General features: G+C 45.5%; 1 protein-coding gene across 17 annotated transcripts in view; it reads right to left on the bottom strand.

Moving 5' to 3' along the window:
• Nucleotides 1-23,685, bottom strand: part of LOC309623762 (uncharacterized protein) — a 45,293-nt gene that overhangs the window by 15,619 nt on the left and 5,989 nt on the right. For 7 of the 17 annotated variants that reach the window (XR_014241542.1, XR_014241543.1, XR_014241544.1 and 4 more), the window contains exons 2-5: nucleotides 5,038-5,167; nucleotides 4,542-4,673; nucleotides 3,132-3,696; nucleotides 105-2,416 (exon numbers count right to left, since the gene is read on the bottom strand). Coding sequence is in view for 1 of the 17 variants with exons in the window: in XM_082380941.1 (XP_082237067.1) it covers nucleotides 3,475-3,696; nucleotides 4,504-4,673; nucleotides 5,038-5,102 (457 nt within the window). In the remaining 16 variants the exon portion in view is untranslated. Of the gene's footprint in view, nucleotides 1-104; nucleotides 2,417-3,131; nucleotides 3,697-4,503; nucleotides 4,674-5,037; nucleotides 5,168-23,685 lie in introns of all 17 variants that reach the window. The other 10 variants (XR_014241535.1, XR_014241536.1, XR_014241537.1 and 7 more) reach the window with 8 other exon arrangements.

Below are 23,685 nucleotides of genomic sequence, written 5' to 3' on the forward strand. Positions count from 1 at the left end.
TCAAAACTGCGGTACTGATGGGTAGCAGGGAGGCTGTCAGACACAGAGCCCGGGTGCTGCCCATCTGTGCCTCTGCAGGGGCTCCTAAAGCGCACTGCCCCTACCTCTGGCCAAGGGACTGGACAGCTCCTTAGGTCTCTGGGGTCTTCATCAGTTGTACTCTTGTTCCTCTCTCATCCTCCACACCCGGGGAAAGGAGCCCCCACAGGTTCTCAAGGAGACTGGGAGGCAGGGTGAATCGTGGGTGGGAAATGGCCCAAACAGGGGGCTCTGGGGTCCACTCCAAATCTGAAGTCCAGTCTAGAGCCAGCTGGGATCACTTCAGATCAAACCTCAGGGCCCTCGAGTTGGTACTCTCGGTGCCAGGCCACGAAGGAACTGGACTGTTTGGCCTACAGGCTGCAAAAAGGGGAATCAACAGAGGCCAGTCATCACCCCCACCCCTGCCCTGGAAGCCCCACACTGCTGACTTCCCATTCTTCAGATCACTTCGACCACATCAGGGCAGTCACTGGATGCAAGTTCATCGGGATTGGCGGAGATTATGACGGGGCTGGCCGGTGAGTGCTTCCCCACGGCTTGTCTCGGGCTGGCTGGGCAGCAGTGGGGCTTTCACAGCCACCGTGCCCACCACACTGTGGTCCTCATGGCCTTGACCATAGCCTCAGGTGTGCTGGCCCAACTGGTATCTCCCCTCTCCCAGGGTCTGCTTCCTGGGCTCTCCTGTCTGCTTGGCCCTACTCTAGGTCATCATATTTGTCTAAAACACCACACAGAGCTCATCTGCCCAGCATCTGCGCCCATCCAGTGCCAGCAGACCCACGGCCTCTGAGCAGACTCTTCGCAAGGTCTGGGCTGGGCTGACCATCGTCTCTGCCTGCAGCTGGGTCTGTGCATGCAGGGGGGTCAACCCAGTTCTTAAAAAGCTTTTCTTCTCTTTATAAATGGAGGCAAAAATTGCATTCAGTGAAAGGCATAGATCTTAACAGTACAATTCAATGAGTTTTGACGAATAGTCGAGGCGCTCTTGGGGCCTTCCTTTGAAGGATGAAGAGCAGGAGTGAATCATTTACTCTCTCCAAGTCTCCATTTTCCATATCTGACCAGGGCTGGGGTTCAGTGGACCCTGGACACATAGGGCTCTGGTTCTGACTCAGGACCAGGGAACAGGTCTGAGGCCCAATAGCTGGCTGGCTGGCGGCCACACAGGTTCCCACAGGGGCTGGAGGACGTGTCCATATACCCGGTACTGATAGAGGAGTTGCTGAGGCGTGGCTGGAGTGACGAAGAGCTCTGGGGTGTGCTTCGAGGAAACGTGCGGCGGGTCTTCAGACAGGTGGAACAGGTATGCTGGGCTGGGCAAAAGAGTAGCTCTGAGCAGGTGGTCTGAGCAGGTGTACGTGGGGGTGCTGTGAGAGGTGCTGCCCGCTGACTGCCGCCTCCAGGTACGGGAGGAGAACGAGGGACAGAGTCCCTTGGAGGATGACTTCCCAGATGAGCAGCTGGGCAGCTCTTGCCGCTCCGTCCTCCCACGTCTGCATCAGAGAGAGGATGTGGCTCCAGACCAGAAACTAACCAGAGCTGCGGTTCGTGGGAATCCCATTTTGTCACCTAAGTGGTCATTCTCAAAATCTTGCCCCCACATGGGCCCAGGCCTCACAGTTATTGCTGCCTTCCCAGTCCTCATTGTTTGGCTCTGGTGATCCAGTTAATCCTGCCAGATGTCACTTTGGCAGCCACAGATACCCCCCAAAGTTTCCTTGCATGCGAGCACAAACATTTCCTATGTATTATTCTCTTCTGATAATTCTTTCAATGTATCCCTTCTGGCTTTGTGCAAAGCGATTCTTTGTTTTGTACACGGGGACCACATCTGGGAAAACATCGCCGCACCCTCATAAGTGACAGGGGGAGACCCGAACTGGCCAAGCCATGACAGGAGCTCGCCGCTGCTGAGCTCTACAGATCCCGCCCCTTCCACACAGTTCGCCAATTCCGCGGCGAGCTCATCTTTCTTGATGTTCTTCCCTTAGGAGACGTGTACAATGCAGCAGGATTCTCAACCCGTTCCCCGTGGTCACTTGTGCTAGATGGAGCTTTGCAGTGTTCTGTGCCGGCCGTGGGCCGCTGGTGGAACACTGTGTGACAACTGCCTGCACAGGACTTCAGGGTTCATGAAAAAATGTCTGTCTTCCCAGCCTGACGCTGCTGAAAACCACGCTTCCCAGAGAAGGAGAGAGATCCAGCTGGTCCACACCTGCATACACATTTGTTGACATGTGCAGAGGACAGCAGGCTCTAGCAGGACCCACATCAGCCTAAATTCAAGAACTCCGGTGCCAGCCCTTGACAGCAGCTGAAGGGGGCTTTACAAGAGATGCAACCTCGAACCATACCCTAGGCTGAATCAGAGGTGCTGTTGGAAGAAATAGGCCGTTGTGTCACTTTCCCGAAGAGTTTGGCCACGAGAAAAGTCCCCCAGAGCCCAGCACTGTGGGAGAGGCCTCACCCACAGAGCAGGGCAAGTGTCCCAGGCAGGGTGCCCCGCGCCCGGCACCCCGCCAACGCAGCAGGAAGGTGCCCCCCCTACGCCCCAGACAACGGGAGCTCTCCCTTCCTCAATAATTGAGCTTCTCATCCAAAAGAGGTTCTCTTCCCACCCAAACATTAGAGCTTCTAAATATTTCAGGATCCCTGGGTTGTAGAGGGTCACTCGCCGTGCCCTTTGGATAAATGAAGCCAACGTCAGCTGCTTCTGGGCTGGCCTTGAACAAAACCATCAAGATGGAAAATCTCTGCTCCTGCCCTTCCTCCCGTCACCCCCCGTCAAGCCTTTCCTGCTGCATGCAATGACCCGGCTCTTTTGTGAGCAGGTGAAGAACACCCACGGTGCGTGCAGTTCTGTGGTCCCTGCAGAGATGAGGTGGGTGCGGGGGACCCTCAACCATGCTGGCCTCTGCTGCCATCCCCAGGGCCCTTGATGTGGGCTTCAGCACAGCACAGCCAGCCTCAGGAGGCCTGTGGGACCACTGGGGCCCCGGTGGCGATCCCCTGGATGTTCCTGGGAACGCTCCCACGACTCCAAGGCCAGTCCTGCCAGCACCCAACTCCACCAAGCTGGCACTCCTTACCTTTTCCGGATTCCGTTCGCAGCTCCCTCCTCATACGCATTCTCAAAGCTTCCAAGAGGGGTGACCCCACTTCTCTGCTACAACTCCACCCTGAAGGCAGCCCCCGCCTGACAGCACCGCCCGCCCCCCCCCCCCCGGCAGGGCAGCCCTGAGTAGCTGCCCCTCCACGTGCACTGTCCGTTCCCAGGTCCCACGCCAGCCCGCCGAGGGGTGGAGCCTCCAGGAGAGCCGCTGTCCGCTCGCACTGCCCCAGCATCACCACCGCCACTTGCCGCCACTCTGCACTTGCCTCCTGTGTGCTTCCCCACCCCGGTCCCCTGCGTGGGTCCCCCGCTGCGCGTACACAAGCCTGTGCAGAGACAGAGCACAGCCACCAAGTCTGAGCCTCGCCGCTGACGTCTGTGCTTGGAGAGGCTGGAGGAAGCTGCTCCCCAGTCGGCTTCACCGCAGGGTCCTGGTACCCAGTCTGCCTCCAGCAGGGAGGTGATGGGACCCCACGGAAGGATGCCCAGAAGCTCTCCCGGCCCGCGGGGTCTGGGGCTGTTCAGCTCTCTAATGCTGGGTCCTTCGGAGATAAAGTCTTCAGTCACCTGCCTGGGCACCCCATCCCCTCTGAAGATACAAACTCAACCTCCTCCAGGGTCTTGGCCTGGAGAGAGGAGCCGCCCAGGGTCAAAGCCCATCCCTCTCTCTTCCCACCTCTAGACCTGTGGGAAGGGCTCAGGCTAAACTCCCGGTGCCTCTTCTCTCAAACCCTCAAATGATAAGAGAAGAGGTATGTCTGTCCACCTTGCAGGGTCCTTACTCCGTCTGCCAGTAGGCGACATGGTCCTGGAGGTGCTTCTTAAACTGCCAGTCTCACTGTCTTAGCCTCAGAGTTACACACGCCCAGGAAGGACCCCGGGTACACGGCGTCCCGTTACTCCCAACTCTACTCCTGAGCGTCAGGGTTAGCTGACAGCAGGCGACAACCCATTTCAGGGATTTCTCATTTCCAAGGGCTCTTGAATGCAGAAAGAGCCCTAAGAGTCAAAGGAATTTGGCTCCAGTGGTGAAGTTACAAGTCATCTGGCAAACACTTACAGCTGGAGGGCCAACTAAGCACCCCCTTAAATCTCACCACACAGACTCTGCTGATCCGGGCTGGCCGGTGTGGTTCTCCTAAGGTTGCTTGTGCTATCGATCATCTTGCTGTACCTCCCAGTTAAAGATACAGCCTTAGGAAGATGGCTGGACCCAGACCATCAGGCAATCATATTTACCCATTGACCTACCCTCTTCCTCCCTCCTTCCTCCCTCGCTTTGGAAGCTTTAGCGAAACATATTTCACTTCCCACTTTACAATGAAATCATTAGCCTCTAAATAACGCACCTTGCATGGATAGGAGGGCAGGCAGTCTGCACACACACCTGTGCTGGTCGCTCTGCCCAGTGAAAGGGAGGAGCAGAGTATTCCCCAAGGGGCTTTCTCGGAGCTTCGGAGGCTGAAATTTGAGGGTTGACGGGGTGTACACGTCAGGAAGTGAAAGAGAGAGACTCCAGCTGCGGGAGAGGAGGGGAGAGACTCTCAGTGGTCTTCCTAGGTAGTGAGCTGTCGGAGCGAGTGGCATTCCTCCCCATCTCGCCCATGAAACTGTAAACACAGCACATGTCTCTGTGTCCTTTTCCTAACAATGGATTATTTTTTAAAATCTTTTAACTCTGTGTGTTGTTGTACAGGAGGGTCACTGAGGGATATATTTGAGGCTAGGACCCCTAACTCCATGAATAGCAAAGTTAATATCTGATGCAGCCAGGACGTTGCAAAGCCTCTTGGGACCCCAGGCACCCAGGATCGCTGTGCACGGAAGAGCCAGCTGCCCATTCGCTGCTCATCCCCCTGCAGGCTCCCCTGTCACTTGCTTACCTGGCCTCCTGTCTGTATGTTCCCTGTTGCAGCTCACGGTGCTTGACTAACTGAGCCCGAAGCATTCAGAGCCTCTTCTGCTGGGTGCTCAGAGCACTGATCCCAAGAGCTGCACCACCAAAACAGGATTCTAAGGGTCGACAAAATGGGAAATCTTGCAGTTTATCCTCTTTCTAAGGACCCACTGTACTTTTTGTTAGTAAAGCCTCTTAGATAACCTTTAAGAAAGACACCTGGGTTTTTTTCCAAACTCACTCAACTTTTCCCATAATGAAATTTTTATTAATATCCCGCAGACTTGTGCTTCACAAAAACACTCAGGAAGTCTTTTCCAGAAGCGTATAGGTCGTGTCTGCAACAGTAGTTCTCGTGCAAATGCAGCAGTGAACTTTGCGTGACTGTTTCAAGGATGTTTAATGAAAGCCAAGGGCATGATTCCTAAAATGCAATTCAGTGAAGATAATTATACAAGGAAATAAACTAATATGGTTCAAGTCATTGGCCTTCTGGTAGACCAGTGAGAGGCATCTGCCTCAGACTGCCTACAGGGGTGGATGGGGCGGGGGACCTTGGATGGTCACTCCTAAAGGGCACTCCTCTCCCAGACTTTGTAAGTACTAAACAGCCCACAATTCGAGGTTAGACTCTCAGAGGGAAATCAAAAGCACTGTTATCTTGCTTTAATAATTGAGGATAGGATCTATATGCTTTGGAGAGGAGAAAAGCAAATGGCAGAGATGCCATCCAAGTAGGAAACTTGGTGAGCTAATCAGTATTCTCCCCTGAATGGAAGTCTCTATCCTCCTCCAGGACTGAGGCAGGGACGGACTTGCCTGAGGTCATATAGTGAGTTGGTAAGAGGAGAAAGTCACATCCAGTTCCCAGACTCTGTTCAGTGATTACTCACCCTACCAACAACCCAAAGACCTCAGCTCTTCTTGAATATCTTGAACTGAGTTGTGGGCTTGTAAGGTGCCCAGAAGTTTTGTATGGTTTTGTTTTATTTCTAGTAAGTAGCTGGAAGTCTGAGACCACGGTTGATGCACAACCAGAGGAAAGGGAAGGAAAAGAGGAAAAAGTACATGAAGTGCGTCCTCCTGAACTCTTGCTATTTTGGTTTCAAACTTCACTTCTCCGTACTCTAACCATGAAAATACCGATGGTCATGGTGATGGCAGTGGCTGTGATTTACTGAGCACCCACTCTGTACTCTGTCCCGTCTTAAGCAGGCTCTCTTGATTCTCATGCTGGTTCTGTCTCATTTTTCTGACTTTTAAACCTTGGAATGTCCCACCCACTCCTCTTCTCCATCCTCACTCACTCCCTTGATGATCTCATGCAGCCCCAAGATTGTTAATGAACTACACACTGATGAGCGTATCCCAGCCCCGGCCTCTCCCGGGGCCCCGGATGCTCACACGCCTCTGTCTACCCATCACCTCCACTTGGGTATCCAACAGACTACTGCTGCTTAATGCGCCTGAAGCCAAATTCTTGGTTCCTGCACCCCACAACCAAAGGGTTCTCCTTTCACCCAGCTCTCCGTTTCAATATGTGACAACTCTAGTTTACCCATCGTTCAGGACAAAATCTTTTTTTTTATTGCAAAAGTGTTGTTTCTTTTTTCTTAAATTTTTATGGGAGTAGAGTTGATTTACAATGTTGTGTTAGTTGCAGGCTTACAGCAAAGTGAATCAGTTATACAGATACGTATATCTGCTCTTTCTTAGACTCTTTTCCCGTACAGGCCATTATAGAGTATTGAGTAGAGTTCCCTGTGCTATACAGTAGGTCCTTATTAGTTACCTATTTTATACACAGTAGTGTGTACGTGTCAATCCCAATCTCAGGACAAAATCTCGAGGTGTCTCTTTGTGTCTCACTATTCACCCAACCCACCCCTCATACTAGCTCATCCTACAGGTTCTACCTACAGAATATTTCCAGATTCTGACGGTCACTTATCACCACGACCACTGCTGAAATCCAAGCTCTCTTCCTCTCTCACCTGGAGATGCAGTCACCTCCGACCTGGTCTTTTGGCTTCTCCACTTACAGTGTTGTTGTTTTCTTTATTGGAGTATAATTGCTTTACAATGTTGTGTTAGTTTCTGCTGTACAATGAAGTGAATCAGCTATAGGTATACATATATCCCCTCCCTCTTGGACCTCCCTCCTCCCCCCCATCCCCCCCTTCTAGGTGGTCACAGAGCACCGAGCTTACAGTCTTAAAAGCTACTTTCCACTGAACAACCAGAGTGGTCTTTCTAAAATATACATCAGGTCATTTCTCTGCTCAAGGCCACCAGTTGTTTCCCATCTCACTTAGAGTAACCCTGCCAGGCTGTATGATCCAACCAGCCCCTGCGTGCGTGCACACACACACACACACACACACACACCCTCTCTGCCCTCTTCTCCTTGACCCCCACTTTCCCACCCCTCCAGCCACACAGAGCTTCTTCATGCTCCTTGAACTTGCCAAGCACTCTCCCACTCCAGCACCTTTGAACTAGCTCTTTGCCGTACCTGGACATCTATATGGCACCTCATTTTCTTCCAGGTTCTGTTGAAGTATCATCTTATCAAAGATGCCTTCCTTGACTGTCCTTTAAGAAAAGTCATCCCCACATGCATACACTGTCTCCCCTACCCCTCAGCCCGGCTTTATTTTTCTTCTAAGTATCATAACCACCTGACACAGATGTCATTGCCGTTTTCCATCTTCCCATGTTAGACTATTAACATCCGAAGAGGAGAGACTGTTCTGTTTACTGCTTGATTTCCAGCACCTAGAATACGCCAGAGTATGGATTTATATGTTTATATTATTTGTTAAATCAATGAGTGCAGGTACCGTGATCCAATTTTACAGATGAAGAAACAGAGACTCTTAGAAGCTGATTACCTGCCAAAGACCAGTAAGCGGTTAAGTTCAACCAGTAAGTTCATCAGACACTGGAGTCTTTGCCTTGGTGTCCAGTCCCCTGTGGTGCCACCACGTCCATCACATTCACAACAATAAGGCATCTCCTTCTCCCGACCTCTCTTCTGCTGCTTCCGGGAAACAACCTGCTCTCGGGAGGTGTGGTGGGGAAATGCACAAACCAGCAACAGGCAGAGAGAAGTACAGGGTGTGTGCGGTTTTATTGGTGCCACACACCCGGCCTCTTCTGTCTCTTGTAATCGAGTTGCTGAAATGTGTACGGCTGGCCCAGATTCCAGGGCACCTACTCCAGAGGAAAAGCGGGGCTTGCAAAGGAGGCTGGAGATGCCCACGGCCACTTTGCTGAGCCTCATCACACACGCTGCTCAGGCTTCTGGATTAATCATGAGATGTGGAAAAGAGCAGGAAATCTACCTCCGTAACTGCAGCTCAGCTGGGTTCCTTAGGACATTTCCCAGCAGGCAGAGTGATCCCCGCTTTGCCAGTACTGCAGGCCCATCATTAAGCCCAAGATCCGCCATCCCCTCCTGGGAACAGAGTGCCTGACTCGCCCTCCCACCAAGACCTGCCGGGGGAGCCAGTGGACGCCCCTGACCCAGAGCTGCCAACAGATGCCGCCGCCCACCTGGCTGCCACAGGATGGGGCCGGGAGGGGCAGGGCAGCTGGCCCCAGTCCGGCTTCCCGCTCCCCCTCCCCCGCCCCTCCCCCCCAGCGCTGACTCCCCCCAGCTCTCGTCAAACAGAAACAGCTCTGCTACTTACCAAGTGTAGCACCTTGGGCACGTTATTTAATCCAAGCCTCGGTTTCTGCGTGTAAAGTGGGGGTCAAGATCACGCTGACCTCCTAGGGCGGCTGTGAGACTGACCGAGACGAGGTCTACATGGCAGCCAGCAGAGTGCTTGACCCGTAATGGAGCCGGGTAGGTGGCAGCTGTCATCAACACAGACTCAGAGGGCTGGCAGGGGTATCAGAAACCTTTCAGCCAGTGGGAGGCACTGCCAACTACACCCCTGGTAGGCAGGGAGAGCTGGACCAGTTGCCAGCCAGCCCATCCCTCAGTCTCTGGGGCAACTGCAGGGGTTCCTACCAGCCCCTCCCTCCTTCCTGCATCTGATTCCGATGCCATCAGCAGTCAGTGAGCCCAGAGGGACTCTCCAAAGCTCCCCTGGCTTTCCAGTTTCTAATTTCTACCATGATAACCTACCGTGGGTCCAGAGAAAGGCAAACTCTTGGCCACCTGAGGGACAGGGAGGCAAGATACCCAGTCTCGCTGTGGCTGATGGTAGACAGCACGATGGCAACTCAGGTTTCTAAGCCTCCAAAGACAGTGGGGCCAGGCATGTGCCTACCAGCTTGGGTGAGTCTATTGCTACATCTTGGGGAACTGTGTTAGCCGCCTGGCATCCTGTTGGTGACATGACCTGGCTCACAGTGAGAGTGTTAACACACAGAAATCAGCAGACGTTGCCAGTCAAGGTGCCTCCCTTACCCCAACCCCCAAGAGCTGGTGAACGTTTATCAGCCCACCACCCAGCAAGACTGTTCTCGCTCCCCACCCCTGCCTTGGTTGCTTGTAACTATTCCCCTCCCACTACACGCCCATCTCAAGTGTTCCTGAAATAAACCGCCAGAGACAGGTGATGAGAAGCCACTGGGGATGCGGGCAGGGGGGCTGACCCCCTGAGCCAGCATTAAGGCTCCGCCTCCCTCCTTTCACTGTCTGTGCTCCTTCTCGGAAGAAAGTTCACCAGCAGGTATTTGGATGCAAAGACTCATCACCAAGATCTTTGCACCAGTGCTCCGAGGTGCATGTGGAGCAAAGAGGCAACCAGGAAAATGACTCAGAGCCCCGGAACTCTGACCTCTAGGGGACCACCTAGGGTCACAGAGACTTGTGGACTCCGCCCAGACCCCATGGAGAGCCTTGTGAGGAAGAGCTTGTGGGGCTGGTGGAAAAGGAGGGCTATCCAGTGTCAGCCAGCATCAGCGAGCTCAGCAGAGACCTCAGCTTCTCTGGGGTCACATCTGCATCGCCCCTTGAGGAAGCTGAAAGGAATCCAGGGCAGCAGCCTTGAGGCTGAGGGAGACGGAGCATCTCTGCCCCCATGCCCTTCACCAAATGGACACTGGCCGTTCTGTTCCATCAGGAGCATCGCTGAGCAGCAGCAGCTTCTCCAAGGACCCGGGGGCCCCGGATACTGGGAGTGGCACCGCGGGACCCCCGATGGGCATCCCCCTCCCTCCCCCTCTCTCCCCCACGGAACCCCTTCCCTCCGCAGCAGTAGGTTTCTCCCTGAACTTTACCCTTAAGGGAATCTGGTGCATTCTCTCCTACAACATTTATGACCCACATCAATTTTTCATTCATCCCATCACTCAGCTTCTCAGGCGAGTTTGGAAACTTTCCCTCTGAGTTCTCCTTCGGCTGAGGGTGAGATGGGGACCGGAGTAAAGCCCCAGGGACCTGCTGCACCATCCGCCCCGCCATCCTCCTGCCCAGAGAGCCAGTGTCTGCCACGTTAACTGTCAGCCCCTCCGCCCCTCTTTCTAAGCCGCTCACAATCTGATTACACCTCAACGTCCAACCTTACACCCCACCTCTGCGGCCCCTGCCCCCCTCCCCCACTTCTCACTGTGATCTGCAAACACAAAGCTTCCCCTCCCTCTCTGGGTGGGGAAAGGGGTTCCTATTGCTTCTGACCCTGTCCTTCCTTTGGTGCATCTGGCCCTGCCTCATCCTCCAAGCCCAGACCAATTCCACATCTTCCCCCAAGCCACGTTTCCCCTCATCTAATCCCCATACCATCTCCTTGCTCATCCCTGTTTCACTTCAGCCAGTAATTAATGACTCAGTATTTAGCTGTTCTTTAACTATTCTCTCTGGCTGAAATGTAAGCTCCCTAAAGACAGAGTCTGCACTTTCACACTTCTGTGGCCTGGTTCCCATGGGGCTTACGGTATATAGCACCAGCTATGTAGCAGGTGCTTCATAAATAACTAGATACATAAATAAATAGCAAAGAATAAAATAACATAATGAAATGATAAATAATAATATAATTATAAATAAACGATTTAATACATAACTTGGTGGAAATCATTTGGACTTTTCTCTAATTTCTACCATGGGTCTTGGTAGAAGACCCATGGTAGAAATTATTATAATTGGGTCTTGTTTTTATCTGGTCTAATCTCAGATGTAATGACGATAATACAGAGGTGTTCTTATCTCTGAGAAATACGATAGTATGTTAATTATATTAATAATAATAACGATTGCTCCAATTTATTGAGCCCTTACTCTGTGCTGGAAGCAGCAAAGTGTTTTGCAGGCACTATCTAGCTGACCTTTCAGGTAAGTGTTGTTATAATCCCCATTTCACAGGTGAAACACAGAGAGGTTGTGACTTGTCCAAGGACACACAGCTAATACGCGTTAGAGCAAATGCTCAACAGCTGTAGCTCAGACCAGGGCCCATGCTTAAACGTCGCCTCGTTCCTGCCACAGCTAGTAGCCCTGCATCCCTACATCCCTGCGCACAGTCTCCAGGAGGGCAGCCTGAGGTGTGGACAATGCAGTAGCCACCAAAGGCCGGTGCAACCAGCCCAGCGAAAGAGGAGAACCTTCAGGTAAATATGGGGAATGAGCATAAACACTTATATCTGCTCCCGCCTGAAATACCAGAAATGTTACGTAAAGGAATAACAAAAGGGTCGCTCCCCAAAGACAGGGAGAGGAGGGGAAGCCACAGCATCAACACGACACAACAACCAAGATCCAACACGGCCAAAATTAAATAAAGAAAATAAATTTTAAAAAATTATATCAGAAACGAAAGTACTTCTATTTAGAGACAGATTCAGCAGTAAGGATACTGACAGCAACAGAGAAAAAACAAAAGAAAAAAAACATTAAAAATTAGAGAGTACAAAACAATGAGAAAGACACAGCCCAGGTTCATTTAATACAGGGACAACTAGTCCTTAATACCTTACCTGTCTAGTAGAAATCACTACAATGCAACTTATTTTTACTGTGCATAATGTCACTCTAATTTATCTAGAAAGGATTAAATTGTGTTCAGCACTTTCTTTTTAAGAAGCATGAACTCGTTAAATTTAAAAGTTTTTTAGTTAAAATGTTTATAACATAGAATCCTAAAATAGTTTTCTCCTGATAGTCTGCCTTCCTCTATATGTACAAGCAGTCATACGTGATGATCTGACTGGACCTGTTTAGAAAGAAAAGACAACTTTGCCCAAGAAGCTACTTTGTATGAACCTGAGATGAGGTGGAAGAAGGAAAATCACTGGACTGACTGAAGCAGAGTGATGATTAGGGATCAATGAAAATAGAACAGTAAACTGAGGGCCATGAATCCTGGCACAGCAAACAGGAGTAAATGAAAGTTTTCAGGAAAATAGTTATGTGGGATGCATATGCAGTCAACTAACTTTGACCACGGTGCCCAAAACACAAAATGGGGAAAGGATAGTCTATTCAATAACTGGTGTTAGGAAAATTGATACCCACATGCGAAAGAATACCATAGACAAAAATTAACTTGAAATGGATTAAGGACTTAAATGTAAGACCTGAAACCATAAAACTTCTAGAAGAAAACATAGGTGGTAAGCTATTTGACATAGGTCTTCGCCATATCTTTCTGGATTTGACACCAAAAGCACAAGCAATAAAAGTAAAAATAAACAAGTAGAACTACATCAAACTAAAAAGTTTCTGCGCAGCAAAGGAAACAACCAACAAAATGAAAAGGCAACCTATAGAATGTGAGAAAACATTTGCAAACTACCTATCAGATAAGGGATTAATATCCAAAGCATGCAAAGAACTCATATGCCTCAAGAGCAAAATAAAAAAAAAAAATCCAATTAAACAGTGGGCAGAGGACCTGAATAGACAGTTCCCTAAAGAAGACATACAAATGACCAACGGATATATGAAAAGGTGCTCAACATCACTAATCATCAGGGAAATGCAAATCAAAACCACAATGAAAAAAAAAAAAAAAAAAAAACCACACTGAGATATGACCTCACTACCTATTATAATATTTATTATGAAAAAAGACAAGAGATAACAAATCTTGGTGAGGATATGAATAAAGGGAACCCTTGTACACTGTTGGTGAGAATGTGAATTGGTGCAGTCACTATGGAAAACAGTATGGCGGTTACTCAAAAAGTTAAACATAGAACTACCGAATGATCCAGCAATCCCACTTCTGGATACATATCCAAAGGAAATGAAATCAGTATCCCAAAGAGATATCTGCATCCCCATGTTCATTGCAGCATTACTGACAATAGCCAAGATAAGGAAACCTGTGTCCATCAATGAACGAAGAAAGAATATGTGGTATATATATTCAATGGAATATTATTTAGCTATAAAAAAGAAGGAAATCCTGTCATTTGTGACAACATGAATCAACTCGGAGGGCATTATGTTAAATGGAAAAAGTCAGACTGAGAAAGACAAATGCTACGTGGTATCACTTACATGTGCAATCTTAAAAAAAAAAAAAAAAAATTGAACTAATAGAAACAGAATAGAAGGGTCCTTGCCAGGGTCTGGGAGATGAGGGAAACAGGAAAACGTTGGTCAAACGTACAAACTTTCACTTTTAAGAAGAATATGAATAAGTTCTGAGGATCCAATGTACAACATGGTTACAGTAGTTAATAATACTGTCTTGTATACTTGAAATTTGCTGAAACAGACTTTAAGCATTCTCACCACCAAAAAAAACAAAAACAAAAACAAGGGTATGGGGGTAGAGGGGAACTATGTGAGGTGATGAAAATGTTAATTAACTTCATCAGGACAAGTATTTCCCAATGTCTAGGTGTATCAAATCAGTTTGTACACTTTAAATATATACAATTTTATTTGTCAATTATACCTCAAGAAAGCTGGGAAAACAAGAACTAAATAAATATTTAGTAAATGACAAAAAGTTATGAGGTAGGTGTTTAGGAAATATTAATTAGGAAACACTGTACAGACAGGACTAGAGCAGACAGGTATTGCAAACAAGGAAGTAATCTCTCTCTTCTTCTATGGCAATAAACTAAGAGTACCCATGCCTGACAGCAATTCATCAGCAATGTCCCAAAATGCAGATTCCCAAGAGAAAGAACAAACGAATAGGAGAGAAGAGATGCTACATATATCCTCAGCCCATGGCTTTATCTGTTTTGTCTACAAACCAGTTTCTTACAGTCCCCTGGGAATAGGAACATGAACCTGCAGGAGGATAATGGCTGCTTTAACATCTCTCTCTAAGCTCATCAACGATGTGCTAATAGTTCATACATTTAAGCCAGACACTCGTAACTCATTTTCAGTGGTGCAATTGTCTAATAAATTGTTGGAAACTTTGAAAAATCTTCAGTGTTCCATAAAAAGGAAGCCTTTTCACAATAATTGAAACCAGTAATGCAAAACAAATGTATTTCCTTGATAAATTTAGTTTTAAGTAAGCTTTAATTTATATGCTAAATTTTTTAATTTAGTTCAAGTTTTGGCAGAGACATGTTTATTTTAATTGTTGGCCTTCAAAACTCTAGCTTAGGAATAAGCATCTGCTTCTTTTCAATTTTCCGCATAAACTGGATAAATTTCTTCAAGTTGCAAATGAGGGGTGAACATACACTGTATTGCTTCTGGAAAGGTTACAAAATTGCAGCACTTTTTGTGAATCCTTTACGAGAGATCTTACAGCATTACCCTTAAATCTTAACTAGGGTTCTTATATGTACTTACATTTAAGCTGTTTTCAAAGAACATAATACATTAGCATCTAGACCTTGTGCCCAAATAGCCCTCTTTGGAGCACTTGTCGAATACTCCAATACATTTTGAACTCCTCTCATTGCTTTATAGAGATTCACAAAACACATGGATCCTTTCTCTAAGATGAAAAACCTCCCAGAGGAAAAGCACAAACACAGCCTCAGCCCACCTATACTGGAGACCCTGTAACCAATCTGACAAACATACAGTGCGTATTTCTCCAGCTATAGCCTTTGGAAGAAATCAATAAAACTTTCAGAAAGTTAAAGTTAGAGCTCTTGAAACACTGTAGGAGGTAACATTCATCCTTTGCAAATACCTTAAGAAAACTGACTTCTGAGAGAATCCAATCCCTATTATAAAATATTCTTCCTTCACCAGTAATGGCAACACTGGTAAAGGCACTGCTAAGCATGTTTGCACTCATCTGAACCAAGCAGGCATAGAACCTAGGTAACAACGCCCACTGGCTATTAATATGATTGAAACTATCTGTGAATTGGGACTCAGTTGATATTAAGATGTAAAACCCCTGAAAATCTACAAGAGCGTTTTCTTCTGGGGTGTTTTATCTCGTCGGTTTCTTTTTCAGTCTACCTTTTAAGGTATTACCCAATCGCCATGTTATGTATGGTGTCTAGCCATGGTACTGATGTTCATGATTCCATGAAATGGCATCTTTGCTTTACAAAGTATCAGGGTTATAACAGAGAGAGTGGTGAAGGACTAAGAAACATACTTTAATAGAGCCAGTTAACTTGCTGGACACTATCATCCAGTCAGGAGCCTCAAGTAACATCTCTGCCCAAAAGTTTCAATTGCTAAATAGCAAGGGAATAATACCAAGGCCCAATCACAGAGTAGCAAATACCAGAGGCCTGGGAAAATCCCAAGAGAATAGCTTCAATGGCAGTGATTCTCAAATGTTCAAGGTACACAACAATCACCTGGTGAATGTGTAAAAACAGTTTCTGAGGCCGATCCTCTGAGATTTTAATTCAGCAGGTCAGGCGAGGTCCATGAATTTATAGTTCTAACACGGCTGGCGGAACCAGAGCTGCTGCTCTGAGGAACACACTTTGAGAACCACTGCCCCACCACTATTAAATCAGAGTCGGCAGTCTTCTAAAAGGCAAGGTGACTTGCGTGTTCATTAAAGTTTGAGAATCACTGCTTTAGGAAATGAGGCAACAGGTTTGTTTGGTTTTTTCCTTCTTCCTGTGATATCAGGATAGGGAGATGGTGAAAAGAGATGTTTTCAAAAGAAAGTAAGTGCTTAAATCACACTCTTTGTCATGAAACAAACCTATCTGGCCACCTTGCTCACCTTCCCCAATGAAGCATCACTCACTCCTTCCTTTATCCACCTCTCCATCCTCACTGTACCTTACCTAGGGCTCACGAGGAGACAGAGGTCCCATATGAACTTCAGATCTGCATGTTACAGATTTCCCGGGAAAATCTAGAATTCATATAATTGTTTTTCTAGTCCATAAAAATTGCACTGGCATTAAACAAAGAATCAAGTTTGAATTACATACGTTTAGAAAACTTTTCATGTAAATAACTTCACAAGAAATTCACAGAAAAATATTGTTTTAGACTGATTGGCAACAGGGCCACGACAAGAGCAAGAAATGTCAACAGAGGGGCCTCCTGTGGTCACCCATGTCTCAGAGATGGAGGAAGGAAAGATAGCCTCTTGACTGATTTGCACTGTATGTAATTTTACATTACATGTAATTACGTGGACTAAACCAAGTGTAACACAGAAGACTAAACATGTTATCATTCCATGTGATGAGCCTCTACAGAGAGGAAAAAACAGAAGATGTGAAAAAAAACACTTTTTTTCCTACTTTAATTTTGTACCTATATGAGATGATGAATGGTCACTAAACTTACTGTGATAATCATTTCATGATGTATGCAAGTCAAAGCACTACGCTATATACCTTAAACTTTTACAGTGCTGTATGTCAATTATATCTCAGTAAAACCGGAAGGAAAAAAAAAAAGTGGAAGATGTGAATATATCAAGCCTTGGCAATGGGAAAGGCCTAAGTCCACGTGACTAATCACACCTCCTTCTTGCTGATTCATGCTATTGTAGATTCAGCAGCTCCAGCAGCGAAACAGCTTATCTGTTAATAAGCTACAGAAAGAAGAGCCCCAAGTCCCATCACGCACTGCAGAAATGTGAGTTGAACTGGCAAACATCTCCCAATCCATCACAACAACCCCTTGCCTCGCTTACCTGAAACTTTCACACATACCACATCTCCCCAATTATTTCCATAATCAGTGAGCCTATTGCTGATCTAAAACCTGACACATACATGAGTAGATTCCAGGTCTGTTAAGTACCAGGAGCAAAGGAGGACATAGAAAAACACCGCCTTTAGTCTCATTTTCTCTGAGAAATTCAGCGCACTGCAAGACAGCACTGGACTGAGAACATGGAACCAAGGTTCTAACACCAGTTTTTCTACCAGGTACCTTGAAGCAAGTCACTTGGCCTCTTTCATCTCATTTCTTTCGAAATTAGACTACATTATCATTCAGATACTTCCATATCTAGGAGTCTGTGATTATGCTGAGTATCCATGCTATTAGAAAGCCAAAGAAACAGCTACTCAGAAGCACATGGAAAATAACCATCTTGGATGAGACTTAAGAGCTGCAGTGGCACTAGCTCCACACAAGGCATCCTAATCCCAGGTCAGAACTCGGTACTGCAGGCTGCCCAGAAACTGGGGCATATAATAAGGTTTATTCATATGAGCATCCTTCCTAACTTATTCAACCAGAAGCCTTTCATGAATACCACCCAGATGCTGAACTTAGGATCGCCATCCTTAGGTATCAGGGATTAAAGTATGATCCAAAGAGTTCAAGTTGCCTCCAAAATGTCTGCAACTGCATGGAAGTTGAAGGCCTCACTCACCTCATTCCCACCACATCCTGCAAATCCTTTTCTTAGAAGGAAATCAGAAACTCCCTTTTTTGAAGACAGATGGGTAATTCATGTACAACCATCTATGAGACTGCCTGCATGGGGCCTCCTTGTTTGAAGACTACAGAGATTTTAAATTAAAAGAACCATCCATGTCAACTCTGCCTAGATGATGTGTTCAAAGGGAAGACTCAAAGCAGCAAACTAGAGGGAACTTTTCGTTTACTTATTTCTAAAAAGCCAAATAAACCCTCTAGGAATGGTTATCTGTCATTTCCTTTCTCAGCACCCACTGTTCCTTCTTCTGGAAGTCACAATTTTTATTTGCAAACCATGACTACCGCCCTCAGTGGACCCATGTCTTCTGTCCCAGGGTTCCTTTTCCTCTAAGAATTTTATGATCTGCATGAATCACTTTGCATAGATAACTAAAATTGATCATTAAAATCTGAAATTAAAAAAAAAAAAAAAAGAGCATGCAACACCCCGTTCTTATTTTGCTTCAAGGATACTCCTACTGAGCTCATGGAGCTGAAAGCTGCAAAAACTTGAAGGATCCTCCTCTCAGGTTGAAAGACTAGGACATGAAGTACCCAAGTATGCCACACAGAGTTCAAGAAAAGGAATACAGCCAGATCTTCCATCTAAGTATCAGGAAGAAATCGGAGGTAGGGAAAAGAATTGGGGTAGCTCAGCAGTAGCCTTTTTCTTAACGTCAGAAGCCTGATTTTTATTCCGAAACAAGACTATAAAACAACATTTCCCAGACATTCTCGCATGGAGGTGTAATCATGTGACTGTGTCTGGGCCAATGACCTGCAAGAACAAGTGTTATGCTGGCTTCCAAAAGGCTCTGGCAAAAGTCCAACTTAATGAAATGAAAATGTCTGATTAGACCTTGCCTTGTCCTGACAACTCTGGTCACAGGGAAAGCAGTCTTATTGACTCATCATGTCATTTCGCTCAACTATTAATGCAAGGAGTATCATGAGGAAGAAAGAACTGCTTGCAAATGTACAAAATAAGCAACAAATACCCCTGTCAACAGTATTAAATTATTTATCAATCACACACTACAGGTTATATCACAGTAGTTACAATGATGGAGGCCACTGGGTCCTCACCAACAAAAAGACTGGTTCTTCCACTTTTAGGACAGTTATTTAGAGCAGAGGTCCCCAACCCCCCAGGAACCTGGCCGCACAGCAAGAGGTGAGTGGCGGGGAGCGAGCGAAGCTTCATCTGCCGCTTCCCATCACTCACATTACCACCTGAACCATACCCCAAACCCCCCGTCCGTGGAAAAACTGTCTTCCACGAAACTGGTCCCTGGTGCCAAAAAGGTTAGGGACCGCTGATCTAGAGGACTACAGGGCACTCAGCGTTTATCAGGAGTCTGTGCTTTCACAGAATCTACTCTTCAGTAAGTCTACGAATCTTTTATCCTTGGCCCTAAACGCCAAAATCAGGGTTGTACTTTATTATAATCAAGGTGTTCAGGAATTTCTGGTGAAAATAAAAGTTTATACTCATATTAAAAGTGAATAAATGTTTCTGAATCTACCTTTCATCTTTGGTTAATATGTTTCTTACTAAACAAGCCAAATTCATAAAGGAAAAGACAGGTTACCTCATAACACTTTCTTTTCAACTAAAGCAGTAAAGACCCACACTAACACTGCATTTTTTTACTTCCAAATTCTATACATCAGGCTTCTCACAGAAACTTTCACTTCAGCCAGTGGAATACCTTGCAGGAGGCAGGCACTCAAGAATATTTGTTAAGGTGACTTGAACATAGTAACACATTAGGTGAACATTATAGGAAGTTAGCCTAAGGGCTCTTCACTCAGAAGAAAACAGCTTTTTACCATGTTCTTTATTGCCAAGTGAAAGGATATACATATATAGCCTTGTTCGCTCAAAATGTACCCTCTCCACATCACTGACATCCTGTAAATGGCCATAAATCACAACTGGTCCTTGTCATGAGAAAAACTGTGTGTCAACTTGAGATTGTCTGCCTTAAAAGACAGGTGCAAGGGTAAAATCAAACATATTTAAGTGCTTGGGAAAGAAACACTGCTCTACAGAAGCAAGGGACTATTAGGGGCAGGAATTATAAACATATACACCTTTTATAGCAATAGACTCCAGACAGGAAATCAGGATGAGACTGGTCTATCCTGGCATTCATTTCATAGAGTTTAGTTTTGTCTGATGAATGTTTAAACCCAAAGCACTGCAGTGGTAGTGCCAATATAGGTCATATTTTCAGTTGCATTTCCTTTCTGGACTAGGAGTGCCCCTAACTACTCATAAGCCTTAAAATCCTAATTATTGGGTAGACCAGCGGCAGACTGGAGTGACACGAAATTAAGGTTGACTTTTAAGAAAATAGGCACATGTCTTGTACTGCTCTATTAGATACACTTTGGCATTTTGCAGAGCCCAAATCAATTACAGAAGAGACACAGGTACTGTTACTACATCACATGCCTTCTAAAAATTCTGGAAGACGTGGGGAGTCCCACATCATTTCTTTGGGACTAGAGACGTTGCCAAGGACTAAAATTGATCATGCATAGAAGGAGAACCCTCCAAAACTAACTCCTCTGCTTTGCTGACCCAAAGGAAGCCAAAGGAAAGAGACTCTCTCACTCCAAGTAACTCCCTAAACTAACAATGTTTAGAAAAAACAAGTATTTTCAAGATGGTTCAGAGTTGGAGGATAGCAGGCAGAGAGTAGAAACTGACTTGGATTTGATTATGGGGTCACGAGAAAGGATCAGAAATGTTCATTTTTAGTTGTTATTACTGAAGGTTTTATAAAATCCCAAGACATTCACTAGAACTTTACTAATTAAGACACGTAACCCACACACAACTAGACTACAAATACTTCTAATACATGTTTTTGGTTTTTGTTTTTTGAGAAAGAAATCTCAACTACCAAAGGTTCACCAGCTGCAGGACTTCAAAGGCAGTAATAGGAGCAATGGTCTCCAATGACTCAATTTGGAAAGAAAAATCTCTCACACAACCCACCCATTAGACAAGATGACATATACATCTACTTCAGGACACCTTACGTTTTGGATGAATAGCCTTGAATTTACTTCACAGCCAATAGCTTGCCAGAGAAAACTTCGAGTTGGATCCTATTACTTAATACACTAAATCCACAGCTCAAAGTCCATCTCACTGGATAATTGAATATAACTAGCGATGGGAATTAAAACTGAGGATGCCAGCAGCCCTGATTTCACTGTTATTATTTGTACTGTGTGAAATGATTTTCATATTGGCAAGTATGGGATCTCTGAAACTGTGCACTCTTCCTATCTACCATGGTACATACGATTATTTGCCCATGCACGCTCTGAGGGGCAATGTGGTACAATGAAAGGAGCCCTGAGCTTGAGTCAAAACCAGTTCTAGTGCCAGCTCTGCCACTATCTGGCTGAAGACCTTGGACCACACTTTAGGTCTAAGTTTACTCATTAATTTATTTAATAACCATGATTTGATCACAGACCTAAAAGAACACAACATTGCTCAGCTGTAAAAGGGGGGAAACTAGACCTAGTTTATAGACCTGGTGTTAGATTTAAATGAGATAATGGGTGTACTTTGCATCCAAGACACATTGGTGCTAGTCTTCTTCTACCGCAACTATCAGGCACTGTGTTCAGTCTAAAACACCACTGCAGGGAGCACACTGGAAGCCCTCATCTCGTTTGTCATCACTGGGTAAAGCCTCTTGCCTCTTAGTCGGTAAAATCCATGAAGGCCAGGATTTTCTTCTTTCTAATACACAGACGCATCCTCTGAACCTGCATGTGCCTCAGCATCTAGTAATCACTTAATAAATAATTGTTGAATGAATAAATTCTCTTTTACTCCTTAAAATAACTCTGGATCAACTAATATTTTTACCATTTTACAGTGAGGAGGCTGAATAATGAGATAAACTGTCTATAAAATCAGGTGATAAGTCCCTTCCAATTCCACAATGCTATCTATAGTTTTTATATTTTCCAATAGTTCATCATTATATCATTCTTCCTAAATAATTGCTACTTACTCACATTTATTGGTTATTGCTTAAATAATAGCAAGAGTCTCAAACTATAAAATCTACTCCTATCTTTAAGGAAAATAAAATATTCGAACTATAAAAAAAATCATTTGTTTCTAAGAAAACTTTATTCTCACATCTACACACAAACTATCTAATGAGGTTATTCTTAAGAAACTCTTCCAAGTAATTTTCCCAACCTGAACTTCCATATACTTTTCCCCAAATAAGAAGCGAAGTAAACAATCAGTCAAGAGTGATATTAAAAACATGGGGGCAATCCTGTCCCTAAAACATTTCTTCACCAAAATTTGGATTCTTTCACTTTCAGAGCAGCAAGATCATCTTTTTTACTATCTTTCAGAAGATAACTGTAGCTTCCCTAGTCTGGGGCCCTAAATGAGAAAGACCTGGGTTAGATGCAGCCAATGTCACAGGGTCTCGTGGCTCTGAATCAGTATTTTCACACACTCCCAATCATAAATGCCCCAGAGACCTCCTATCCCCAAAACGGACACTGCTGTATCTCAAGTTCAGGTTTACAGAATGATGGCCTCCTCCAAGGCCTTCCTTAGAAAACGTATTCCCAAATTTGCCATCTCACCTCACGCTTCCTTCTCCAAAAGCAGCCTACTCTTTACCACTTATAAGTCTTCTCCTCTAGAGGGCTGAATGTATATTGGGGCACTCAGCAGATATTACACTCTACTCCATCAAAAGGATCTCATAAATTTGTTTTAATTTAGTAATTAACATTCCTCTAGACTCGCAGAAGTGTTGAGGGCAAAGTCATAACGCTTTTAATGGCAAAATCAAAATGGAAGCCCAGGTCAGACTTCACATCTAATGCTGTTGCTGGCAGACCCAGTGATTTTGAGACCGAGCAAGTTGATTTTATCATTAAGGCATCACCACTGCTGTGCAGGGAATTTCTCTTTCATTACACCTCAGCTCCCTCCCACCTCAAAACGCTGCGTAGAGTTCTAACGTACTCTGAAACCACAGCAACTTATGACAGAGCAGCCATCATGATGACCTGTAAGTCATCAAGATACATATCAACCACTGGCTATGTTATTAATACTTGAAGTATCAAATTTGCTAAGGAAGCAAAAAGGAGCTTCATTCTTCCTCAAGGGGAATCAGAAACCAGTACGTTCAAGAGAGGATTTCCATAGGAAAACCGCCCCTGCCTCAGACAGCACCTACCATCAACATGTTTATGGGCAAACACAGTATCAGAAAAACATGCTGTGAGTCTTAGAAACAGCATATGCCTCATTTCATAGGGGCTGCTATGGTGCTAGGCATTGTTTTTTGTTTTTTGGGTTTTTTTACTGCATTTCAGAGAAATAACCGTAAAATGAAGGTCTATAACCAGCATATAACACAATAAACAACAGCATCAACTTCTGCACCCTTTTTGTGAATGGTTTCCCTATGCTTTAATTGAAAATGTAAGTTTTAATATGCTTTGCGTTTTCTCTCAAAATACTTTGGGACCAATTCTATTCTAAGACTTCTATATTTACCATCTCCATCCAAGGTCCAAAGATTACAGAATTTACAAATGAAGGACACCCCCTACACACACACACACACACACACACACACAAGTCAGTAATAGAGGAGCTATGACAACAAAATTCCTGAATGACAGAAAGAAACACAGAAGACAGTGGCTTGAAACAGCAATGGTGGTCACCACAAGCTTTGTCCTAGAGTTCAGCTCAGGTCTTTCTGAAAGCCTGGACCAGAAATTCACAAAAACAAGAAGCAGTAACACAGTTCACATAACTTTCCTGAGCTTAAATATATAATAGATCTGGGTAACTGTCCAACC

This window comes from Balaenoptera borealis (assembly GCF_965194805.1).
Source record: "Balaenoptera borealis genome assembly, chromosome: 2".
NCBI classification, from domain to species: domain Eukaryota; kingdom Metazoa; phylum Chordata; class Mammalia; order Artiodactyla; family Balaenopteridae; genus Balaenoptera; species Balaenoptera borealis.